Source organism: Phocoena sinus, chromosome 7 (assembly GCF_008692025.1).
Source record: "Phocoena sinus isolate mPhoSin1 chromosome 7, mPhoSin1.pri, whole genome shotgun sequence".
Taxonomy (NCBI): Eukaryota; Metazoa; Chordata; class Mammalia; order Artiodactyla; family Phocoenidae; genus Phocoena; species Phocoena sinus.
In genome coordinates, this window is record NC_045769.1 from 104,092,202 (window position 1) to 104,118,973 (window position 26,772).

Genomic DNA, 26,772 nt, shown 5'->3' on the forward strand with positions numbered 1-26,772 from the left:
TAATGACTTAAGGACTCATTTAAACAAACAAACATAAAATCATATGGAACAACTAGTGAGGGAAATGGAATAAACGCAAGATTTTCAAACCACAAACGCTATGACCTACTGTTATACAATGATATGCTTAGGCTATGCCATCAAAGTCTGTAAAGCAACAGAAGCAATAGAAGGGAATAAAGGAAATGCTGAAAAAAAAAAAAGATAAAAAAGGAAAAGAAGAAGCCCAATGACATCAGAGAAGCCTGATGTCATCACAACTTCACTGATACTGCGGAGCACAGAAGACATACTTGATGCTACTGTGTCTTGTAAGGCCAGTTTTCACTTATGTACAGAGTTCACAGTTTAAGAAGAAAAGCATAATAATATAAATTTACACAGTTTAAAGAGTGTCAAAGATGATTTAGTGACCTGGTTTGGAGACTACTTCCTGTTAAGACAGAAAAACGCAGGTGAGTAATTCAAAGAGACTCCACACACGTCGTGCCTCTTACCAAAGCATCAGCAACAGCAGCTTCCAGATCTGCACTGGTGCTCAGAACCCGCATGGCATTCACAGAGCCAGGTATTCTTCCTGCCTGGCCGAGCCCAAACCGGTCTAGTTAAAAAACAAAAGCAAAAGATGTGTCACTTTAATTCACGTGTCTTCACTTCTTTGCGACGGCTCCGGCCTCGTCCCACTTACTGGACAGAGGACGGAAGCATCTCTAGTCAATTTTCACTGCACCTGACTTGTAGTTTCAACTACACCTGACCTGCTTATTATCAGTGGCAGAGGTTCACCCTGTTCACATTTAGTACGATCGTGCCAAAAAGCATCCTGACAACTGAAACGGTTCTTTAATGACAGTCTATTTTTGAAAAGTGTTGAGACATGGGGGGGATCTTATTATAGAAGGTGGCTGGGCCATGAGGGTAGTCTTTTCATGTATACAGCATTCTCTCTAAAGGCTAGCGGCCCTGACATTTGGTCAAACTGATTAGAAAGCTTCATGGTTTGATCAATGAGTTCTAACGCAATGTGTCATAAAAAGTTAAAATTTGAAACAAATGTATTAAATTGATCTCTGTGCAAATTTTCATTAGTGTCTCTACTGTTTAACTGTTATTAAGCTCAATTAATGTTACGTATTTGTTCATCATGAGGCCTGTGTCACCAAAGGCTATTTAAAAATCAGTTTATTAAAATTCTTTAATCTTCACCACAAAAAGCTAGTATCTTTGCTGCAAAACATTAATCATTCAGATAATATAAATTTCTCCTGAGTCCCTCAAAGGATTTTTAAATGATAATCTTTATACGTGTCAACCGAATGGACAGAATGCAAAACAAGTTCCAACTTTAGCAGTTCAAACAACTATTCTAAGCCTGTTAACAAGCATGGACAATAAAGACTAACTTTTTAATTTTTTTTTGGCCGCACAGCTTGCGGGATCTTAGTTCCCCAACCAGGGATTGAACCCTGGCCCATGGCAGTGAAAGCGCTGAGTCCAAAGAGACTAACTTTTAAAAGTCCCATTACGTAAGCTGACCAGCCTTCCTTAAGAAGTGCTAAGATTGCTTGGGACTCACTGCCCTTGTGAGGCCTTGCTGCCCTTGTGAGGCCTTGCTGCTCACAGCTGTGGCAGCTCAAGACAAAGCAGTCCGGTAAAAGGTTCTTATAATGTATAATAAACCTTTGGAAGAAAAACGTTAAGATTAAAAATGCTTTCTCTTTGTTAACAAATAAGACACTGTTTGGACAAGGAAAGTCTCTGCATGTGCCATATTCTACTAATGAAGCATTTAGAAAAAAAAAAGAAATAAAAGAAAGCTAATGTCGGTTTTACATAATTGATCTTTCCTATAAAATGATATATTTAAAATTTTGGGTAGGTAACAAGACATCATCTACAAACTGGTGAGCTCTAAAAGTGAAGTGTCATTTAACTTTTTTAAATTGTCAGCTTCGAAACGTTATACATTCCACTGCCACAGAAAGGGGGAAAAGATTTAAACACTGCTATCAAAAGCTATATAGTTATGAATTTTTAGAGGGAAACAAAAATTGTATGTTATACTATCCCCTTTTTTAATGCACTTGTTGCTCGTACTGAATTTCACCATTACGTGTATGTTTAAAAGGTGATTTAATGTGCCAAATAAACTAAAAAGAGACAACAAAACAATTCTCTCTCTCTCTAGAATATAAATCATCACCTGAAATAACATTATAAATTTGAGATTTATTATACACATAGTTTTATAAATGATCTTTGTTCACGTCTCTTTTTTTTCCATTAAAAAAGGGTAGATAGTAAGGGATTTATGAGTAACAGAATGAAAGTAATTCAGTTATAAGCCATTTAAAAATTACCCAGCATAAACGTAAATAAAACAGAATCTTAAAAAAAAAAAAAAAAAAGTAGGTCTCATGCCAGCAATTCTTGCTCCAGGGATAATACTGATTTTTCAGACACAAAATTAAAACTGTAAGAACAAAGCAATTATTCTGTGCTTCCCAGATGCATACAGCTTTGCCATACACAGTGACTGCAGATCATCTGATATACATCGTAGATAACTGAATTTCAAAACTTAAGGGGAAATGTTTGTCTGGACCTAAGAAAATTTATAAGCCTTTTGTTTTCGCCAGACCAAAATCTGCTCTACGTTCTCTCTGGTACTGTCCAGTTTCCACGAGATGGATATATATGACTGTGCCCTCAGTCTGGCCCATAATCTGCAGGGGAATATCCTAATCAGAGAATACATAATAAAATGCATAGGTGGCTTCATTTAGAGGAAAAACAGAGACACTAACTCAGTAAATTGGTCACAGTTGTCACCATCAACAGTCTGATTTAATAGATTATGCCTTGTACTCAGTTGATAAAACTACAGTCATTAGGGATTATTAGCGTATCAAAATGATGCCAGTTAAATCCGGCAAACTGATGCATTATTGTATGCTCACTTTCTGCCCCAGAGGCTAACCAGGGCATTTGGGGTACTGTTACAATGAGGCTGAGATGGAGTGTGTCGGCTCTGCAGGCTGCAAAGGCTACCTTTGGCCTGACTTGATTATCCTAATCGTGATTTGTTTTTCCATAAATGCTTTAGGACAATCCATTTCCTTCAATACATGTGAAATGAGGTTTGCTATAATCTGAAACATCTGGTCACTAAATAGTACCTCCAAGTAATTAGAACCGGATGGTAGTAACTAGCATTAACAGACACTTTATTGGGAGTTAAGACTGAGAGACGAAAGCCTCTGCTGGATGAGGTCCATACCCCACTTCCTCCGAGGGACCCTTCAGGACACCTATCTGGGGCTGCTGTTTTCCTGGGGGAGGGAGTGAAAGGAGGGGCAGAAGTGCTTCCCTATCCTTTTGTTTTGTTTTGTTTTAACATAAATACGAACACTGGAAAAATGATGTCGTCAAACTGGCTACAAAGCATCTACGGCCTATTAACAGGACCATAAACATTCAACAACTTAAAAAAAAAAATAGAAGCACATCGTGGGGGGAAAGAAAACATGAGGTGCATACATGCCAAGTGCTAGCGGACACTGATGGGAACCAGATGAGACAATGAGCGCGTGACAATGAGCGTGGACAGGCATGGCATGCATGAGCGCGTGTTCACCTGACTGCCCAACAGAGTCAGCCGTGGCAAGAGCACTAGTGGACCTGGAATGACGTCGAGAGGCTGCAGGTAAAAGGAACGGCAACACCCACAGTGTTAACACACGAGAACCTGAGACAGCAGCGGCCACAGACCGAAGGGAACGCGGGGCTGCTCCCAACGTGGCCGTGTTTCCTCACGGAAAGAGATGATGTTGGGTACGAATGGACAGCGAGGGCCAACCCCCGGGCTGCATGCGGGGCGCTGGCGCAGGAGGAGGGCTGCCTGTGCACCCAGCGGCCCCCGGGTGCACGCTGCCCCCGGGTGCACGCTGCCCCCGGGAGCCACCGTCGCCACCACAGACTGGGCACAGGAAGGACGCCAGGGGCGCGCCGAGGGGGCGGAGCAGCAGGATGGGTCACGCCTCCCGTCAGGATGCGATGCACACGCGACCATGCACCAGAAACAGAAGCGAAGAAGTTCACACAACGTTCTCTCAATAGACACAGAATGAAGTCACAAAAAGGGGGCTTTCATATACAGGATGGATACACAACAAGGTCCCACTGTGGAGCACAGGGAACTCCATTCAATATACTGTGACAAACCATCATGGAAAAGAACATGGAAAAGAACGTTCGTATGTATAACTGAATCACTTTGCTGTACAGCAGAAATTAACACAATGTTGTACATCAACTATACTTCAATAAAAAAGAAATAAAATACTTCATGCTTCACAGGTAAAATATAAATCAATTAAAAAAAAAGAAAGGGGCTCAACAACTGTATTCCATTTTCCCTAGTCAACATGTGTGCTGTTCTGTTGCAGAAATATCCCAATGATTAATGAACTCACTGTTTTAACTGTTGGAAAGTTGGCTGTAATAAGTTTAACAGCCTTCCTTGGAGAGGCATTTGCAGGCCTCTGGTTATGAGCACCAGCTCTGTGACATATGGGGGGCAAGTCCTGGTCAGATCACAACTAGCTGTGTGGGCCCTGGGCAAAGTACTAAACCCCTCTGTGTCTCAGTTCCTCATCTGTGAAAGGGGGCCAACAAGGGTACCCTCCTCTTGGGAGTTAAGAGAATTAGGAGAGACTATACATCAAACACTTGAAACGCTACCAGGCACAGAATAAACCGTGGTGGGTTAACAGCAGCAGTGCTGGTTAATAAATGTTATTTTGCTAGCAAGTACTCATAATATTATATCGCATCAATTCATCAGTCTGAGAAAACATACACCAAACTCCATCCTCGTGTGGAGAGAATAACTTTTAGAAACAATTATGAAATACAGGCTTGGGTCCAAACCTGAATCTATTGACCCGAGTGCCACATAACATGTAGCTTTTTCTTTACCTCAAAAAAAGAAAAAAGAAAAAAAAAAAACAACATGCTTCTATCATTACTTGGAAAGAACACGGTGACTGTAGCACAGAGAGTTCATAGGTTTCACAGAGTGACACTAAGCAGTGCCAGAGTCCAGAATCCTCCCGCATTTACATGCTTAGTCATGAAATGGCAAAACCCCAAACTCTTCAATACAATTTTATTTACTTAAGCTCGTGTCACCTTGTGAAATGTGCACATCTGCGGGATAAGGGGTACTGAACAGCAAAGGTTACCTGGTCAGTAAGGACACATTTTTACCAGCATGCAAAAGAAAAAGAAAATCCCTAATTCCTCGAGATACACAAAAATAAGTCGGCAAGCTCTAAAACAGGTATTACAAAACAATCACTTTCCTTAAATAAGGAAACTGGCAAAACATTTTGTAAGACTGAAGCAAACTATTCATTTCTTGTACAAGCACAATGGTATTGTATCCTGACAGTTTAAACTGGAAACCATGTTTAAGCAACACCTGATCTGAAGGTTCCTTATAAAGTCGTCCTTTGGTTCTATTTCAACAGAATATTCTACAGCAAATCTGTCACGTAACAAGTTCTCTGTCACGTTCTCAAGTGAACGTCCCACAATGGAATCCAAGGTGGACCTGATTACATCAAAGCCTCATTGACAGCAGAGTCCTAGAGCCTTAATCTCACCTAAAAGCTGTCACTGTCACTATGTATTCATACCATTAAAATGGTCCAAAATAACTTTTTAAGAAAAATGCAAGCTCAAACCCAATATGTAGTCACTGAAACAATTACTTCTGTCCTCTTCTTTTAAAAAGTGAAGGTTGGCTACGTAAGTTGATTCAAAGGGGCACTAATACAAAATCTCACTGACTTATAAAGGGGGTAGGAAATGAACATTAAAGTGAATGAGAATAAGAAGGAAACATCACACTCTCCCAAGGGCGTAGGAGGCTCCCCAGGGGGCACAGCAACCTTTGGGACTTATCCATGAATTCCCAGGTGCCGTTGCCACACCTGGAAATCCCGACTCAGAAACGTGGCCAAGCACTTTCTCTGTACCTGAGCCTGGAGAGGCCTCAGAAAGCAGTTAGTACATTTCGGAGGAACCAATGAAAGACACCTCAGGTGAGGCAGGGGAACAGCCACGCTTTGAAGTCAGACCCGTGTGACCTTGGGGAAGTGGCCTCCACTCCCCAGGTCTCGGTTTTGTCATCCAGACAAGAGGGATGACGATACCAGTCCCAGAGGCTGAACAGGACCCACAAGGGTTATATGTCCACTGATCACTCAGCACGGTGCCAGGGACATGTGGGCACTGGTGCTGTTCTTGCTGGACGGGACTTTTATGAACAGATTTAACCCAACAAGAAAGAAAAAAAGTCACGGTCTAAAAACTGAGCTGAAATGATGTGAACTCCTGCCCTGACCACACAGAAGACCACGCTGGTGCCAGAGCTTGTGAGAAGGGGAGATGTCTGCAGCCACAGCTCCAGCTGTGGTAGCAGCAGTGACACACGTCCACAACCCGGGCTGTCACCAAAACACTTCAGTGGAAATCAGACTGGATCCCTCAGCTCCTCAGGGTCCAAGCAGGACTTCAAGAATCCAGCACACCTTGCCTGGTCCACAGACCACATGCTGGGTCACAAAGGCTGCTTCCATGGACAGGAACAAAAACAGCAGTGTACACATGAAATAAAAACACTGAACTCTAAGAGACAAAATAACCAAGAACCAGACTGAACTGTTTCACTTATAGAACAGGCTATTTCGAAGGTCAAATCGTGAACAAGGATGCATAGATACACAGCCTTAACTTCAAAGGAAAAACCACCAGTTCACTCAGAAAAAAAAAATCATCCTTGCTGCCCTGGATTTTTGAGGATTCTGATCTAATGCTGTGGACTGCTGTGGAAGAGCTGGCAGGGACCAGGTGAGCTGCCCCACTCAGGCCCTCATGCCCATCAGGTAGGACACCTCACACAGGTATCTCCTCACCAAGTCAGGTGATCGTCTAGAGGGCCCTGCATCTGTCCACCTGCTCTTTCTGAGAACTCCATCAGGGACAGCGGTCATGAAGAAATAGGTCTAGATTCTGAGTACTGATGCTAATTGGGGGAAAAAAGATACTGGGAAGGAGTGTATGACTTAGAAGGAGATAGTGGCAAATATTAAAACCTTATGCTTCTGCTGTAACATCCATCTTCCAAAGTGACATTTTTATATTTCAAAGACCCGTTTCATAATTAGAGTCAAAATAACAGACTGCTGCAGTCCACAGTTCCAGAGAATAACTTCAGGCCTAGGACCTACCGGTATAAAGTGATTTCTACCTGTCATGCTTATCATGAGGAAAAAATACACAGCTGTACAGCACTTAATACGCCCAAGAACTGAAACACAATTACTGAAGAATACAAAACATTTTTCTTTTCTTTTTTTTTTTTTTTGTGTGTGAAAGTATGTGTTGATAGACGTCTTACAGGATTAATAATTTGCACTAGGTAAAAAGGTATATGTCCATTTTAGAGAAAGGCAAGACTATTAAAACGAAATAGAAAATGTAAATTCAATATTCTATAAAGCATAAATGTTTCTCTTTCGGTCTTGTTTGTCTTGAATACTAGAAATTGTTAAAGTACAAATTCTAGCTGTAAGGAAAACTGAAACGGCGGGCGTCTGTCAGACAAGCAGCCCCAGCTGACACCGAACTGGTGATCAGAGGTACAATGTTACCATGTACCATGGCCACCAAATGTTGTAAATTTTTTGTCCTGGGGTGGCACCGGATCACAAACATTAAACAGCCTGTTGGGCCCAGGAAGAATGAAAAGTATCTTAATAATTAACAGTGAACATAACGGTTTTTGCATTGTGCTGTACACTTAGGCCGTTTATCCAAAAGCAATTTGCAGACCGCTTTAAAGAAAGCTTTGAAGTGACTCGTCTCACAGAAGGAGAGCTAATATTCATGCCGCTTTTTCGATTAATGTGTTCACCCCCAAACCGAGCACACGCTTAGTTTCCTAAATGTTATCATGATGATACTTTTTTTTTTCCTTCTCTGAAGTGAATCACGCATGGGCTGATCCCTGGTAAAATTCAAAACAGGTTGCAGAGATTCAGTGAGTACAGAGACACTTTGGACGCGCTCAGCTTTTAAGCAGCAATGGTCTCTGGCTGAGCTGCGCCACACGCTGGCAACGACCTCGCAGACGGGCTTGCCCGGAGCAAGTGGTCCTAAACGACAACAGTACAGAGCGAATGGGTGCTTTCTTCCCCTGATATGTGAAAACTGGGAACTGCCAGAATCCGAGCATGCAGAAGGGACAGGAAGGGAGGCTCGGGAAGAGGACGGGAGCGGAGAGGCGCACGGGACAGCGGCGGGGGACAGAGGCAGGTGGCTGGGCCCGGCGGGGCGGGAGGAGCCCCAGGAGCCAGGCCGGCGGGTACTCACCGAGCGGAGGGAAGCCCCGAGCGGGGCTCGTATCGCGGCTGCTCTCACGGCTGGCATCGCGGCTGCACCCCTGACTCATGCTGGGTCGAGGGATACGGCTGCTCCGTGCTAGCGTGCAGCATGAGGGGTTTCAGAGAAGGGGAACAAGTTTAATGAAGACAGAGAAACTCACACATGGTCAGTCACATTCCGTTCACGTAATCGCGACACGGCCCGCGCCTGCCCCTGCTCGGGCCTCACTGACTGACGGGCCAACAACAGGAGGGGGTGGGCAAAGCTGGACTTGCCCATGGCCTCGCAAAGCTGGGCATTTCAGTAGGAAGGTGAAATAACACCTAAAGGTAAGAAATGGAAAAGAAAGCTCTCCAAAGAGCAAACTGGATCAGAATATACAAGCTCCAAAGTCTTCTGGAAATGATCAGTTTCTATGGTTTCAGCACACTCCTCCCTGAGAGGATAATAAAAGGCCATAGTCATTTTCATATGCACTGGGTCCTTAGAAAGATATTTTAATCTGGATTAAAAACAGAATAAAGGCTCTGGTCACTGAACTCCATGAACTTACCTAATTAAAAGGAAGACTGTTCACCTCCCCCAGCCTGGCCTTCTTTACAAAGAGAAGTCATGAGGACTGACCCGGCTAGAGAGCTTGCGTGGGCAAATCAGTGTGAGGATATAAAGAATCGGGACTGCTAACCCCTCATTCACTGATCTTGACATTAATTCTGGTGTTTTCTACGGAATCCAAAAAGATCCGTCGGTCATCCCTACCCAAGCACCTCCACTCACCCAGCCTCACACCTGAGTCCATCCCAGGTGGCCCGATAATCCCAACAGTCATGGTTAAAGATCATCCACTGGCCTGATAAAAGCCAATTACTTTCTCACATCACAGGAGACTGAGACGACAGAACCCCATGAGCAGCCTAACGGCTAATATAACTTGGCCATAAATCTCATGAAAGACCATGATTTTCTTATTTTTCAGCTTGCTTTGAGAAAACAGAAATGCAGTACTGGCAAAATACTCAAAAACAACTTCGCAAACTGAAAGCACGTAGCCACCTACATGACAGCTGATGGGAACAACAAATATTTCCATCTTGAGAGGATCTACTAATTCTGGATTAGACAGAAATGCCTTTCTCAGAAGGTTTGGAAAATATAAATTTGATTCACTGATGTAAAAACCTCCATGTTTACTACATTGCAATGAGCAAAGCCTATAATTTCAGCGCAAAGGTAGATTTATTATATGGCCAAACCGTAACAAGAATGTCTTACAAACCAGAATCATAAAACTCCCTGAGTTAGAAGAACGTGGAAGTGAAAAACCAAACCAACTTCCTATTGTGGTCTCTGCTCAGTGCCAGAGGTGAATGAGACCCTAAACGTACCTAAGTGATGTGCAAAGGTTTATCAGGTCTGTGCTGGCGAGCAAGGCAAGGTCAAGCCCAGGAACGCAATCTCAGCCATCAGTCAAAATGGGGCTTCATCTGGAATTCTCTAGGAATTCCTAAACTCTCCTTCATTTTGCTATAGTGACGTGGAAGCACTGAGTTTTCACTCAGAGTAGTAGTGACAATTTAATCAGCAATTCTTGATAACATTCTAAACACCTCCTGCTCCTACCATGAAGGCCAAAGCAACAGGTGCTAAATTAAACTTAAAAAACTAGGGAGTATCTACTGACCCCGTCAGTCAAGGAAAAGTTGCATAAAACCTACAAAAGAGTCCTTAGGGGGGCCACTACCACATCTAATGTAGAAATGCCCTCTCCAGCTCCATGCTAGCTCACTGGTCCAGCCACTCAGCCGCTCTAGATCTCAGCCTCCAGTTAGGAAGGTGAGAGAGAGAGAGAGAGAGTCCCCACTATTTAAATGAAAAGGGTACCGTGAGATAAGGTACGTACGTAGGTACGTCTGCGGTCCCTGCTGAAAGGCATACGTGAAAACCTTGTCTTATTCCACCGGCCACTCCAAAACAATCATCAAAAAGCAGTAACGCCAGTCCTGATAGGTCTTCACATGTGGGCATGCTTAGCTGACCATTTTCTTATAGCTCTTGCCCGATTACGTCTGAATTTTCACATAGTTCTCACTCCCTGCTTTAAGTGAGCAGATATGTTACAACAATGGGGAAGCTCTGCTCTCTCCCCAGGCTGAGCTTGCTTTGTGAGGGCAATGAAGAACGTGAGAAGAAGTAGGTAGATGCCATGTGAAATAACAACAATCGTAATTCTTAACGAGGTCTACCGTCCTCGTATTTGGCCCAGAGAACGTCCATTCACCCATCTGTCCTGACCGCCTTCTTTACCATATGGCCGGTAAGAACACGGAGAAAAAGAATTCTGTTTACAATTCTGTGCATGGTTTGGCCCCAAACTTCATTCAAGTACACTTAGCGGTGAAATCAACAGTTCAAATGTTGGATAATTTAAAACACAAGAGGAAGAAGTTCCCCCTTACTTGCAACACCATTTCCAAAGACTAACCTACAAGGAGGATTTAAAGTAAGTATATACACATAAACGATTTTTACAAAGACTAATTGATTAGGCGTCAAAACTACACCACAGGGCTTCCCTGGTGGCGCAGTGGTTGAGAGTCCGCCTGCCGATGCAGGGGACACGGGTTCGTGCCCCGGTCTGGGAGGATCCCACATGCCGCGGAGCGGCTGGGCCCGTGAGCCATGGCCGCTGGGCCTGCGCGTCCGGAGCCTGTCCTCCGCAACGGGAGAGGCCACAACAGTGAGAGGCCCGCGTAACGCATAAAAAAAAAAAACAAAAAAAAAAAAACTACACCACAACATACCGAATCACCCTGTCTGTGTACTGAGCACCGAGAGTGAGCGTTCTGTGTGGGAACAGGTTTTGGAGGAGGGGTGGCAGAGGAGGGAGAGACGATAAAACACATCTGCCGCGTGAGCTTCCTAAAAGCAGGCAGGCTTCTCAGGGAGTTCTGGAGTCCTGCACGGAACGCTGGGAAGCCTGGAAAACCCTCTGACTGGTTTTCATTCCTTGAGTGACACTCTACCTTTGTAGCGTTTTAAGGGAACTCCTGACTTTTGTCTTTCAAGGAAGGATCCTACCAGAATTCCTATCAAAAGCAGAAGTACAAGAAGAACAATGAAAACTCCTGGAAGTTAAAGACATGAAACGTCTCTCTAGCCTAGACATTCTCATGTAACGTCTCTCTAGCCTAGACATTCTCATGTCTTGGTCTTGCACACAGTAGTCTAATCTAACAAAGAGCTAAAGGGAATTATTAACTTCAATTTTTTTCAAAACACATTTAACCAGAAAAGCATCTGAGAACACTTTAAATGCATATCCACAGACTGTTAGAGGCAGAAAGTCCAATGTGTTCATAGCCTTTTCAGTAGACAGTTGGGAGAACAAGGGAACCAAAGGCCAACTTCCAAAACGTGACTGCTGTAGAGGTCAGCACTTCGTGTGACTTTACCCTAAGTCACACGTAGAAGGAAACAATTTACACACACACTCCTCCATTTGCTCAGTTTATGAAGGAATACATTTCAGAAAGAAGGGCGTGGGAGGGTTTTGTTTCTTAGTTATCCAACAGGAATTACATCCCGTTTTGCTTAAGAAACCTTAAATGCTAAAGAAAAAGAGCTCTGACATCATCTTTATCACAGGTGAAACAGGAAAATTTAGTTAAGAAATATTATTTCAAACAAAAAAAGGCATAGTTGAACCAAATACAATTTGCAGATAACTAGAATTCTTTCTCAGGGCAAATTCCAAGCTATGAGGAAAACTATTAACCGGTTTGGGGATTATAGAAAATATTCTTAAAAGATACTCCTACTTTTTTTTGAATATTTATATTTAAAGTTGCTATACAATGAACCAAATGTTTAGACACATAGACATATACCCAGTATATACTAAGTGATCAAAGAAATATACACTCTATTACAGAAAAATGCTAACATATCTGACACCCCATAAAATGGAATCTCTAAGCAGTACTAGAGGAAAAAAGTGGAAAGATGTATTTTACTCATATATATTTTATAACTGTGTATGTATATTCCCACAATGTGCAAAAATGTCTATAAAGTATCTTCTTTAATCAGAATTGTATGTATGACCTCAAAGCTCCATCCACAACTAACCCCCTTAACGAGCATCAAGGAAACAACTTTCTTCAAAATGATGTTTCAAATCAGAACGCTTTGGAAGGTTGACAGGCTCCTATTTAGTTCTTACTGATGGATGATGTTCCATAGGACTTCTTTCAAAGGCTTATTAAACGCTGTCTTTCCAGCTACCCCACAGTGCAAACTTCATACTTAAGAGCATAGACTGCCAGGTCCTAGAGTCATGTTAGATAATCGAGGTTGGATTATTTCCCAATTTCAAGGAGAAGGTAAAAATGGCATCTTTAATAAATTTAAAAAGTAAAATCCCAAAAAAGGAAAGAATTTCTGGGGCTTCCCTGGTGGCGCAGTGTTTGAGAGTCCACCTGCCGATGCAGGGGACGCGCGGGTTCGTGCCCCGGTCTGGGAGGATCCCACATGCCGCGGAGCGCCTGGGCCCGTGAGCCATGGCTGCTGAGCCTGCGCGTCTGGAGCCTGTGCTCCACAGCGGGAGAGGCCACAGTGGTGAGAGGCCCGCGTACCGCAAAACAAAAGCAAAAACAAAAGAAAAGAATTTTTAGCAGTATGAAACAAGTCAGGATCACCAAGAAACATCCTATAAACTTAACTAATTGTGGGAAAAGGACAGCTGAAACCTCAAGCCTAGGTTTGAAATCAAATGTATTTTCCAAACACAACCAGATCCAAATACACGTATGTGACAACAAAAAATCTGAAATTTATCAGTAGATATTGCAGTCATGATATTTTCTCTGGTTGTATCCACATTACTTGCTACTACTGGATGCAAATAACTGGCCAGCTCAGGGACCATGTTCCATAAAGCTCACAGAAGGTCAGCATCACGCAGCATTTTAACAAAACCACGGCTTGATTACATTTCTCACTTGCTTCGGAAATGTTGGTCAAACCAAATCCTTTCGATTCTACTTCTTAAATACCTGCCCCCCACCGCCTTCTCGAAGTACAGGGAGCCTTCAAGGACATTCGTGAGCTGGACCCTACCAGTCCCTCTGCCCGCATCTGCCACCCACTCTGACAAACATCCTCGGCTATCGTCAGATAAACCACTAGTGGTCCCAGGGCGCACAACGCTCCCTCTTGTCTGACCGCTTCTGCACAGGTTCCTCTCTGCCTCATCTCCCCACCCTGCCTGGTGCCACCTTATACAGCTCATCAAAACAGGGTCGATTCTGGGAAGGCTCCCCTGGCAGGAAACCTAGGAGGACTGGGGCAGACATTCCTGTTCTACGGTCCCAGAGCACCTGCCAGGGTATCTGTCATACTGCCTTACATTTTCACCTCTAAGACCACAAGCTCTTTGAAGTCAGAAGCTAAATCTACTGCATTTATCTTCTAATCATAAGATCTAACAACACGTGCCTAGCACATCACAGTAAACGTTCCAGTATTCAGTAAAAGTTATTGAGGAGATAAATGAATAAATGACAAAGGTAAGGCAACAGGACAAAAGAATACAGTATTCTGATTTCACATTAGTAGGTTTTTACCCTTAGAAAGCAGGTGAGACTATAAGAGTATGAACACAGATTTTTCACAATAGATCACAAGACTTCTAACCGTTTTACTAAAAAGGGAGCATACAAATTAGATTTTAATAGAGTGAAAGACTGTTAAGCTGCTGAGAGTCATTCCTATGAAATCCTACTACAAAGAAACTAAACACTACAACACAAAAATAAACACTATGTATACCTAGGTTTCCTCTTCTTGGTTTTTATGTTTGAACAACATTATGTCAAAAGTAACAACTACAGATATTCTGTGATGATAATTTTCACCAATTGGGTTAGAGAAGAGCAAAATCAAAATAAATGTGGACCCTACAAATTGCTTCTGAATATTTATATAGGTTAATGGCTATTTACTGCTAATCAGTGGAAGACAAATGGAAAAAGCAACAGTGCTCCCATGCAGGAAAGAAGCCTGCCCATCCCCCCAGGCTAATGTTTTGCAAAATGACTCTAACCCACAGAAGCCCACAATGGTGTAATTCTTTCCCATCAGAGTGAAGGTAAACCCCACATATTTGTCAGTCCTAACTGAAAACTGAACCTGCTATCATCTGTAAAAAGCACAAACTGAAATGTCTTTTTAACACAGGCAAAGTGACATCCTCGGTTCAAAAACAGCTATTTCCCACAGGAGACAAAGTCATTAGATTATAATCAAAATTATGACCAGGCTGGGAATGATGTGTCAAGATCTTTGAGAATTCTCACCTAATCCTATGCGGTTTGGACTTGTTTCTCGGCTACATCCCTGACTCCTGGGAATCTTGCTTCGTTTTTCTGAAGAGGGTGTCGCAGGTGGGCCTCTCGAGGAACCCCCAGCAAGGCCACTATAACCACTTCCCAACAATTTCCCTGGGGAACTTGATCGGCTGCCAGCTAAAAATGAAGCGAAACAAAATTGAATAATGGATGTAAATCAAGAAATAAATTACAGTAATTTTAGAAGTCAGTTTACACATGAGTTTGGATCAAATATCAAGAGAATTTTATATAAAAATAGCTTTCTAGCTGGTAACATCACTAATTTTTCAAAAACTAAGGAGCATAAAGGAACATCAAATTTTCATAAAAGAGTATTTATACACAGGAGAATTAAAGATGGAGTTCTACAGAAATGACTGCAAAATTTCTGATTCAAAAGAGCAGGCTCAGGTTGAGTACAAAAAGCCTCTCAGTTGCACAGCAAATTTCTACAAATAATCACAAAGGCGTTTATTTATTAACTGGTTTGTTTTCTGTAGGAGTTGGTATGTTAAAAAATGGCTGAAAGAGTAGAAATGTAACAGAAATTTCTTAAACGCTAAAGGAAGACTCCATTAATCTAAATGGAAAAGGAGGCAGAAATATGGTAAACAGAAATCACAAGATAAAATGGTAAGAATAAGCTCAAACATATCGGTAATCATAATAAATGTGGCTGGATTAAATTCAACTATTAAAAGACAGATTCCTGGATTGGTTTTAAAAAACTGAAATGAAATTCAACTGTATGTTGTTTATAAGAGACAAACAACATACATATAACAAAACAACAAAACAGAATAAAAAACAGCATTAAAAGAGAAAAAAGGATGTTTCATATTGATTAAATAATTATCCTTAAAGATATAATAATCATGAAACTTTATGCTCCACGTAACATAGCTTTGAGATAGAAAACACAAAAACGATAAAAATCCAGAGAGATTGAAAAGGCCGTAATTATTAATATATCTCTCAGAAAGACTAATACTAATGAAAGATTAATACACTACTCAGAAACTGGCAGACATGCAGTCAAAACTATACAGATATGTATAAACACACCTCCCGCATATACACACAATGTATAGTCCAACAAACAGAATACACATTCCTTTCACATTTCCACACAGGAATAGTACAAAAACTGACTATGTACTAAGCCTCAAAGGAAATCTCAATAACCTTTTACAAAGGTAGAAATTATATAGAAAACATTCCCTGATGTGAATGCAATAAAATTAGAAATTAAAATCATAATATGGTTAGTTATTTTTATAAATGGCTAAGTGACTATATACCTGTATAACCATTTCTTGTAAAACAAAATTCTTTCTTAAAGAAAGCAGCAGAATTTTAAGGATCATACCAATACACCCAAATGGCAGTCATTAACTTAGATCATCTCCTTAAGCAGAGAAGGCAATAAAATTCGCAAATATCAAGTATTTGTTATCATGTAGCAGAATAGAATGATCCAGAGGGAGAAACCTTCAAAATAACACTTACCTGGAAATTAAACACACACACACACACACACACACACACACACACACACACACACACACCTCCATCATTCAAATAAATCACTCAGATGACTACTTACGAAAATTCGTACTTTTAACTACAGTTTAAGTGAAATTCATTATAAAATTATCAGTACACGTTCCCATGAAGAACATGTCTCAGGATCTATTAATTTTGCCCATAAAATCTGAGCACACAAATAAACGATTAAGCTGTATAAAAGGAGAAAAGAAATCCATTTCAAACTCTGGAATTTGAACATACAGAAAAAACGCAGCAAGATTAACTAAGCTCATAATAAAGAGAGAAATTAATATTGTGCAAGGAACATGGGGTGAGGGAGAATGCAAAAAACAAAAAAAAAGCAAGAAGAGAAATGGCTTACCACCAGCAGGATTAGCAGATCTGGATCCTTGATTATGAGAGCAGACCAAAGGACAGGCAAAAAGTGGATTAAAAGACAATAACACAATACAGAAGGTCAGCATGCAACACAGCACAAATGTCTTTGTTCACAAACACATTAGCAAAAGGGCTGTTTTTCTAGGTCTTGTTCCTCCTAGCCTATTTTCGTGCTTATTTTTACTTTATACACATCATACTGTATTAGCATTTATTTCAGATCTGCTCATGAAACACTTATGAACCTACCATGCGCCAGGCACAGTGCCAGGCGGATGAGATGCAGAGAAGATGCCGGGCCCTTTGGGGGCACCTGCCCTCTGGCTCTGAGCAGCCTGGCAGAAGTGACTGCATCTTACCGTCTGTGTATCTCTACCCCTGCACATGGTGCTCACCACACAGGAGGTGCTCCAGAGACATCAACCAAGTGGAAGAAACCACTACTAGGTAGTTTCATCTGAATGTCTTATGCCAAATTCTCCAATATTTAAACATTAATCCTCACATATTTAAGTCCTCAACTATTCAAAAGATGCCAACTGTTAACTGTCTTAAATTTAATATTAACGAAATCTACTTACTCTTAAACCAGAACTATGAATGCTAGTATAGCTACATTCGTAAAATATCTAGATGTGCTCCTATCTACCTATTAAAATAATTTTTAAAAGAATATTTGGAGGGTGGGAGGGAGGGAGATGCAAGAGGGAAGAGATATGGGAACATATGTATGACTGATTCACCATGTTATAAAGCAGAAACTAACACACCATTGTAAAACAATTATACTCCAATAAAGATGTAAAAAAAAGAATATTTGATTTATATATGTAAGTTTAAGGTCCAGGCTTGATCGTTTGCTGGTGTTGTCTCTTTCCCTTGAGTGGAATTTGGTGAGTAAAATAAAACTGATGAGCTTTTCAAGTGGATCCCCAAGGCAAGGTGCAGTATTTTTATGACTGAAAAATTAAAGCTCTATCATCCCCCGCTACAGAAGAACTTTATTTCCACCACCTCTTAAGCAGAGGACCCAGCTAGGGGCAGGGGCCCTTGCAGAGGCCAATGCCAATAAACAGCAGACATAAAGAAATGGAAAATACTGTTCAGCCCTCACGCTCCAAGAAAGGAAACAACCCTATACAGCCTATACAACCCTATACAATTTTTTTATTCAACTCAATTTCAACGTATTGACTTATATTCTGAGTCTCGAACATTTTTGGCCAAGAAAAATTTTTTTTGCAATAAGACCCGACTCATATTTATGAGGTCATGACCAGAGTATTATATCTATCTGTGACTCCAGGTATCACTAGGGTTCACCAGAATAACCAGGGCCTGGACACTACTCCCCAGGCAGAACTGGACTACACCTGCACAACCTATGCTGTGTGGTATGGTGTAATACACTAAAAGCATGGGCTTCTGCGTCAGACAAACAAGCCTGGGTGCTGTCGTCTCACAGCAGTATGTCTGACCTTGGACTTTCTTTTCAGAAAGGACATAAGCTTCTTTTAACATGAGGACTCTAGTTATCAAAGGGACGTGGGGAAAGCATCTAAATTCAGGAGGAGCTGAGGAAGGCACTCTAAACACCTACGAGAGAAGCTAACTAAGGTTTGGCCTCAGACTAGCCGCTCTCTACACAAGCCAGACAGCTCCTGGGGCCACGAAGGAGGCCGACTCCGTCAGCTGACGAGCACCTCCACCATGGTCGCCTGCCCAGGAGGGCCCTGACCCCCCGCCCCACTCCTGGTGCACAGACCGGGAAGCTGGGAAGTGAGACACCAAGCCTGAATCCTAAGAGAGATCAGAACACACTCATCCCGCCCACGGCTGCTTTCATGGCTGATGTTAACAAATCAGGTGACTCAACACATACAGAGAAGCAGCAATGGAAGCGAGCGAGGGCAGCCGAGCGAAGCGAGAGCCCACACTGGCAGGAGGAAAGGAGCAGAGTGGCATGTTAGCGCAGCGGGTGATGTGGGGGGGGGGGGGGCAGCTTCGAATGGATTTACTTATTGCCGCTGGGAAGAGACCTCAGCATGAAGTCATCTCCCCCCCCCCGGAGCTGCTCTTGAATGACATCAGGATCCCTCATCAACAGCAAAATGGGTCCCAGCCCAAGTACGATTCACTTTGGGAGGCTTGAGGGGAGGGAAACTGCATTTCAATGTTTCCTGCCTAAGGACACAAAGTGTAAATCACCTGGAAAGAGGACACAGGTACACTGGAATACCCCGTCTTGTAAGCATCCAACAAACATCAAGATTATTCACAGTGTCTTAGAACCACAGAAATGTGTTTTTCCATTAAGTCGATGAAAATACTATAAATTTTCAGCTGCAGAATGGCTGTTGGATAAAACTAAGAGAGCAGAGAGCATAAAATATACTTCTTACGCTGGGACTGTGAGACCACTTTGGCGCGGCTGCGGCCCCGACTGTCGGAAGGCGTGGAGGTGACATTGGTGGCGCTCCCAGAGCTCTGCCGTCGTGTGCGGATCCGACCTGGAGGACACGGCAAAAACAGTGCTTCCGTAATGTTTCCAATACACGCGACCACTCCTCGGGCAAGGGGCGCGGGCTGAGCCACCGCCAGGGGAGCTGGTCTCCCACGTGTGGCCCTGACACGCGTCCCTGTGTGCACACACAAATTCTACAGACACGTCAGAAACTCCTCAGAGGGACTCAGGAACCCATCAGGTGCTTTGCTTTCAATTGTTTTAGCATATTCTATTTTCAGATGGGGAGGTGATAGTCACTTGAGGGTTTTTTCCACAATTTTTTTTCCAGATTAAATTCTCTCTCCTGTTCATTGCCGACATGTCTGTCGAATTTCCAAAAGCAGGAAAGAATATTAGCTGTCATCTTCAGAAAACTACTACAGGAAAAAAAAAAAAAAAGAGTAAATGCAAAATAAAACAAAGAAACCTTCTTAACTCAGCAATCAGCAAAAGCTAGATCACCCTGGAGAATAAACGTGTCTTGCTATGTAGCATTAAACTTCTATTTTAAAGCATGTATGCCAGCAAGTTTCTAGTCTGCAAAAAGATGAAGTTTATAGAAAGAATCAATATTAGGAATACCTAGAGAAGTGACCTAAAAATAATGCAATGTCATAGGCATTTATGAAGAATATTTGCCATTATTAAGTAAAGCAATGTGTTAACTCCAATTATTAAAGCATGAAACCATAAAAATAAAAATGGATTCATAAATACAAAATCACTGATGGTAAGACTAGAATGATAAGGAATTAAACTTTTTAAAATACAGGGCTTCTTTGTTTTCAAAGGGGCACAAATGCCCCGATTTCCATAATTCAATCGGAAGAGCAATCTGATAGGGAAAACACAAAGCAATTTGAACTCCCACTGGCTTCTTACACTGTTCAAAAGCACATCTACCTCATCAACTGAGAAAGTTTGCAGAAAGGCAATACGGAAAAACAAATCCTAAGGCTTGAAAAGGTTCAAGAAAGGAAGGTAAAGAGCAATAAAAGAAAGCACTGCACTTAATTAAAAAAAAAAAAAAGGAAGAAAGAAAACTAGAAAGAATCAATGACTTTTATTAGCAGTTGAATGAAAGCCCTACAAGTTCTAGAATCCAGACTAAAATTAGGAGCTATATCATATAGGATACTATGAGCTATATATGTGTGCACTCAAAATCCTCACACCGGGCTTCCCTGGTGGCACGGTGGTTAAGAATCCGCCTGCCGGGCTTCCCTGGTGGCGCAGTGGTTGAGAATCTGCCTGCCAATGCAGGGGACACGGGTTCGAGCCCTGATCTGGGAAGATCCCACATGCCGCGGAGCAACTGGGCCCGTGAGCCACAACTACTGAGCCTGTGCGCCTGGAGCCTGTGCTCCCAACAAGAGAGGCCACGACAGTGAGAGGCCCGCACACCGCGATGAAGAGTGGCCCCCGCACAACGATGAAGAGTGGCCCCCGCTTGCCACAACTAGAGAAAGCCCTCGCACAGAAACGAAGACCCAACACAACGAAAAATAAATAATTAATTAATTTAAAAAAAAAAAATTATTTAAAAAAAAAAAAAAAAAAAAAAAAAGAATCCGCCTGCCAATGCAGGGGACATAGGTTCGAGCCCTGGTCCGGGAAGATCCCACATGCCGCGGAGCAACTAAGCCCGTGCGCCACAACTACTGAGCCTGCGTGCTACAACTACCGAATCCTGTGCGCCTAGAGCCCGTGCTCCGCAACGAGAGCAGCCACCGCAATGAGAAGCCTGTGCACTGCAACAAAGAGTAGCCCCCGCTCACCACAACTAGAGAAAGCCCGCGTGCAGCAACAAAGACCCAACGCAGCCAAAAATAAAATAAAATTAAAAAACAAAAATCCTCACACCAACATATAAGTAATTATTCCCACTTTACATATGAGGAAACAGAGAAGCAAGGGGGTTACTTAATTTGTCCAAGGTCCCACCACAGGTTCAGATGCCTGTGCCTGGCTGCCTGGCGGGCCGACGCGTGAGCTAGGGCATTTTACTCTGCTAAGGAAGTCACCAAGAAAACTGAACGTGAAAAAAACAACTGAATCTAATTTCTTAGGATTTTTTAAGTGATCATCCAAACCCTCTCAGCTAAGAAAATAAAAAAATCTTCTTTGCTATGTCCCTGTGTCCTCCACCTCCCCCCAACCCTCCACTGGTCATCATTCCCTAGCGTTTCTTTATGTTTTTAATATACATAGTTGCATAACCAAGAAATAGATGGCATTATTTTATGTTTTTTTAATGTTTTTAATCGTATCATAGGGTATATGTTTTTCCAAAACTTACTGTTTGGCTCAACATTTTATCTGTGACCTCAGTTACGGAAGTGATTTTTTGTAGGACGTAAAGGAGAGACCCGTTTTACTTTTTCTGTGTGACTAACGAAGGTCCAAACAAATTTACTTAACCCCTTTCTTAACTAACCTACAAAGCCATCTTTGTCACTTACAAGTACTTGTATACATGCAAGGGTCCGTTTTCTCCACTGTGGTGTCTGCCCCATCAGTCCATGTGTCCATCCTGTACAACATACACTGTTGTGAGTAGCTTTTCAAAACTACCTTCCTAATTGGTAGGGCAAATCAAGCCACTTTCCCCTAAAGCCCTCTGCTCTCTTGCATATGCGCACGTGAAGATGTAATAAAAAGACATGTTGAAATTCTGACTGGCAATGTGGAATTTGGGGTTAAGCTGGGGGCGGAGGGGGGGCAGCCCTATGATATTGATCTTTCCATTCGTTAGCATTTTCTCTTTTTCACCTTCTTCAGTGTCTTTCAATAAAGCCTATAATTTTTCCAAAAGTTTTATTCAATTTTTATAGACTTATTCAAAGGCGCCTTATTTTTATTATACACAACACAGTTGATTAAATTATATTGTCTAACTTGCTGACAAATAAGAATATGACTGTTTTATATATATATATATATATATATTTTTTTTTTTTTTTTTTTTTTTTTTTTTTTTTTGGTGGTACGCAGGCCTCTCACTGCTGTGGCCTCTCCCGCACAGGCTCCGGACGCGCAGGCTCAGTGGCCATGGCCCACGGACCCAGCCGCTCTGCGGCATGTGGGATCCCCCCGGACCGGAGCACGAACCCGTGTCCCCTGCATCAGCAGGCAGACTCTCAACCACTGCACCACCAGGGAAGCCCCGGCTTAACTCTAGGGACCTTGCTAAACTTTTATTAATCCTACCAATTTACATGTAGATTATGTGGTGTTCTCTAAACAGAAAACCACCTGCAAATAAGACTTCAGTTTCCTCCCTTCAAACTCTACCCTTGATCACTTTATCTGCTGTCTTGGACACACAGCACAATGCTCAAGAGAAGCACGAGGTAGGCTTTGCTATCTTGAGCCACATGTAAAAAAATAATTCTGGAATTTCACAAACTATACTTCAACAAGTGAAGAAAACTCATTCCTAACTGCTAAGAATTTATCAGAAATGTTTCTGGAATGTTTTAATGCTTTGCTTCCATCTTCTGAGATAAAGAGGATTATTCTCCTAAACGTACTGAGCTGCATCTATAAGGTTTGAAAGTATCAAACCTCCACTGTCATGACTCACGCAGTCACGTACACAGAATGTCTGTATTGTACCTCATCTGATTCTGGTACCAAGGTCACAACAGCTACATGAAACCAGGGAGGGAAGCCTTCTCTCTTCCTGGTCTCTGAGTTTATGTAAGACGGGAACTGTCCCATGCTCCACAACTTGCATGTATAGCCGTCTGAGCATGGTAGGGATTTTGGATATCTTTTCTATTTTAATTAATTAGCTTTTGGTGGGGGGATGGAGTTTTAGGTACTGATGCAAATTATTTAATGAGTAGTCTTAAAACTACTTGGGTTTTTTTCTTCTTCTTGAAGAAACAGGTTTTTTCCCTAGAAGTTCGTCCAATTTGCTTTAAAATTGTTAACATAAAATTGTCATAGTTTTCTACTACCCTTTAAAGCTCTACTGATCCACACTTATACCTGCTTTATCACTGCCAATTCTCAAACTGATCTTTCCAAAAGTTTGCCTATTTTATTAGTATTTTCAACGAATCACATTTTGTATTTCTTAATCCTCTAAAACGAATGTTTAATTCCTACTTCATTAACTTTTACTCATATCTTTGTTACTTCCTCCCTCCTTTTCTTTGGGTTTATTCTGTTCTTTCACTGACACACTGTAAACAAACTAATTCAGTCTCTCCTCTAATATAAACTCAGGGCTAGGAACGTCCCTCTAAGCACTGCTTTTGCTTCATTCCACAAGGATTAATATGTAGTTCAACATAATATGTTGCTTTTGAAAAAATGGATTATAGGATCTCATTTGTTAATGTTCTGCTTTGGAAAAATAAGTTGGATCCATACTTCACACACTTTACACCATGAAAAGCAGCAAATGGACCTAAGATTAAAATGTCAAATATGAAACCATCAAAGTTTTAGGGAACTTCCCTGGCGGTCCAGAGGTTAGGACTCTGCGCTTCCACTGCAGGGAGGACGGGTTCAATCCCCGGTTGGGGAACTAAGATCCGACATGCCGCATAGTGCGGCCAAAAAACAAAAAGTTCTGAAAGAAAACATGGGAGAATTCCATTGTAACTTGTAGTGGAAAGTCCATTCTCACGATAACAAAATTAAAAGCCATTAGAAAAGATTGATAAATTTGACTATTTTTTTTTTTTTTTTTAAATCTCAGGATGGCAGGAAGAAAACTATGAGCAAATTCGAGAAAATGACAAATGGGGGAAAATTATTTGCAACTCCTGTCATAAGGTGCTAATTTCCTTATCACATAAAAGATTCCTAGGTATCAATAATAAGTTCAACAGCAAGTGTGCTGGTAAATGTTTAGCAATTAGAAGGGAACTGTGCAGGGGGTGGTGGTGGTGGTTGGGGGAGTGTTCTGCTGACTTGTGGTGCTTTGCAATTCCCTGGTGTAAATATTCCCACCGTGGCCTATTTGAGGCCATTGATATAATGTAAACCAGCTTATAAAATTCCTGAAAATCTAACAACTGGAATCTGATGAACTGGTTCAAGCCAGCTTCAACACACCACGGTCACATCCCAATAAAGAATGGTCAAAGGCTAGGAATAGATATTTAACCGAAATGGAAATGGCCCCGAAATGTATGAAACAGTGTTCAGCCCCCCAGTAAGAAAAGAATATTAAAATGACATTAAGAATGCTATTTATCACCGACAAGATTGGCAAAAATCTTAAAAATTTGCTAACATTCTGGCATGTAGGCAAACAGGCACTCTCATTCATTCTTTGTGGGAGTTAAAATTAACACAGTCCCTATAGAGGGCTATTTGGCAATATCTATCACAATTACAAATGCGTGCACTTTTTAATCCAACAATTCCACTTCGGGTAATTTATCCTCCCAATATTCTTGTGTCCATGCAAAATGATGTATATAAAAGGTAACTCATGGCAGCACTGTTTGTAACAGCAAAGCTCTGAAAACAATCCAAATGTCTATCAATATGGGTTTGGTTTGTTCAAGTTAATCCACATAGGGGAATGTACAGCAGTATTAATGAGTGAAGAGGTTCTGCAACCTAACATGGAAGGATCTTAAGCTATAATTAAGTGAAAATAATGAAGATGCAGAATAGTGTATGTAAATATGCTACCTTTTATGTTTTAAAAAAGGGAAAAGTATGATTTTCATATTATTTCTTTTGTTTGTTTGTTTTTTTCCTGCTGCGCCACACGGCTTGTGGAATCTTAGTTCCCTGACCAGCGATTGAATCCAGGCCCCTGGCAGTGAAAGCGTGGAGTCCTAACCACTGGACCACCAGAGAATTCCCTATATTACTTCTTTATGCAAAGAAACTATGGATAAAAATGAAACTAAAAGCAGTAACATACTGAGGTTGAAGGAAAGAGGTGATAACTAGATAAATGGAAGACAAAGATGAGGGGAAACTGCATACCTCTTTATATCTTCTGAGTTTGGAACTATGTTAATGTTATTCAAAATTTATTATTTTGAATTTGAATTATAAAGTTATTCAAAATTTGTATTTTTATATACCACCCACTATAAATATTAATTTGGAAATTCTTTTTTGTATATCTTGAGGCTGTTTTATTAGATCCATAAAAATTTAGGTCTATTGCACCTTAGTGACTTATTGGCTCTTTTATTACATAGAAGTCCTCTTTTTGCCTTTTTTGGGTCTGTTATTAATAAACCTTCAACAACTTTCTTTTACTATGAATTTCTCATCCTTTGTCTTTTACTCTATCTGTAGTCTTAAAGGCTTAATCTCTTTAAGTATCATACTGCTAGATCCTTTTTAAAAGTTTAAGTCTAATAATCTTTCTATTTTAACTGGAAAGTTCAGTTCATTTGAGCTTGTTCTTACCACTTATAGGCATGCTTTTTATTTGTCTTGATTTCTCATTTTCCTTTTAACTTCCTTTGTTTCCTCCTTTTGTCTTAATTTTTTTCAAGATATGCTTTGCTATCTCTAAGGTAACAGTCTTACAGATTAAAATATTATTATTAAAAGCACAACTTCTAGACCCCTTTCTTAAACTTTTTATTCTGAGATAATTGTACACTCAGATTTGACTGTAAGATATAATACACGGAGATCCCGTGTGTTCTTTACCCAGTTTCGCTCAATGGTAACATCTTACAAAACTATTGTAGAAAGTCAGAAACAGGACACGGACGTTGATATGCTCCATCGATCTGATTCCAGGGTCCCCAGTTGTATTTAAACTCTGGCTTTCCTTTGTGGGTAGTCTCTTCTTCCCTCTGGCTATTTGTAATATATTTATTTTTTTAATTTCTGGTGTTCTGCAGTTTTGCTATGATGTGTTTCACTGTGGATTTTCTTTTTGTCTTGGCTGGGATGTACCGGGTTTTTTGCATCTGCGGTTCAGTGTCCTTCAACAATCGTGAAGATTCCCAACCACTACCTCTTCAAATACTGTCTCCACCCCAGTCTCTCTTCTTAAAACTCAATTAGATAGGTTGAATTTCTTCACTACTTCCCGTGGGACGTAACACCCCATCCTGTTTTCTAACTCTGTCCCTTCTGCACATAACTCTGGACGATGTTTTCTTACCTTGAATTCGTGAGTTCACTCTTCAGTTTCATTGGTTCTGCAGCTCAATTTACCCACCGAGTTTTAAATTTTAATAACTTACTATATTTTCATTTCTAGAGGACCCATTTGTTCTTTTTCAAAGCCTGCTTGGTCATTCTTTATAGTTCCTTGCTCCCCTGCTTGTCTTTCTCAATTTTTCTTTTTATTTCTTTAAACATTAAGACAACAAAATGGTTTATTTTCTTGGAACTTTATGGGAATTCTTTAAGACCTAGATTGAAGGTGAGTTCTTCCAATGAGGACCTATGTTTGCTTCTTCTAGCGTCCTGTGGATACAAGCAATCCACAGCCACTTTAACATGATTTATCTGCTTGGATTTCTCAGACCACAAAGGTAGCAC

At 41.3% G+C, this 26,772-nt stretch overlaps 1 protein-coding gene across 7 annotated transcripts in view; it reads right to left on the reverse strand.

Annotated features, from left to right (window-relative positions):
- CLASP1 (cytoplasmic linker associated protein 1) overlaps nucleotides 1-26,772 on the reverse strand; it is a 272,935-nt gene that overhangs the window by 69,937 nt on the left and 176,226 nt on the right. For all 7 annotated transcript variants that reach the window (XM_032638591.1, XM_032638585.1, XM_032638587.1 and 4 more), the window contains 3 exons: nucleotides 19,175-19,282; nucleotides 14,811-14,978; nucleotides 498-601 (listed from right to left, as the gene is read on the reverse strand). In XM_032638591.1, coding sequence (XP_032494482.1) covers nucleotides 498-601; nucleotides 14,811-14,978; nucleotides 19,175-19,282 — 380 coding nt within the window. The remainder of the gene's footprint in view (nucleotides 1-497; nucleotides 602-14,810; nucleotides 14,979-19,174; nucleotides 19,283-26,772) is intronic.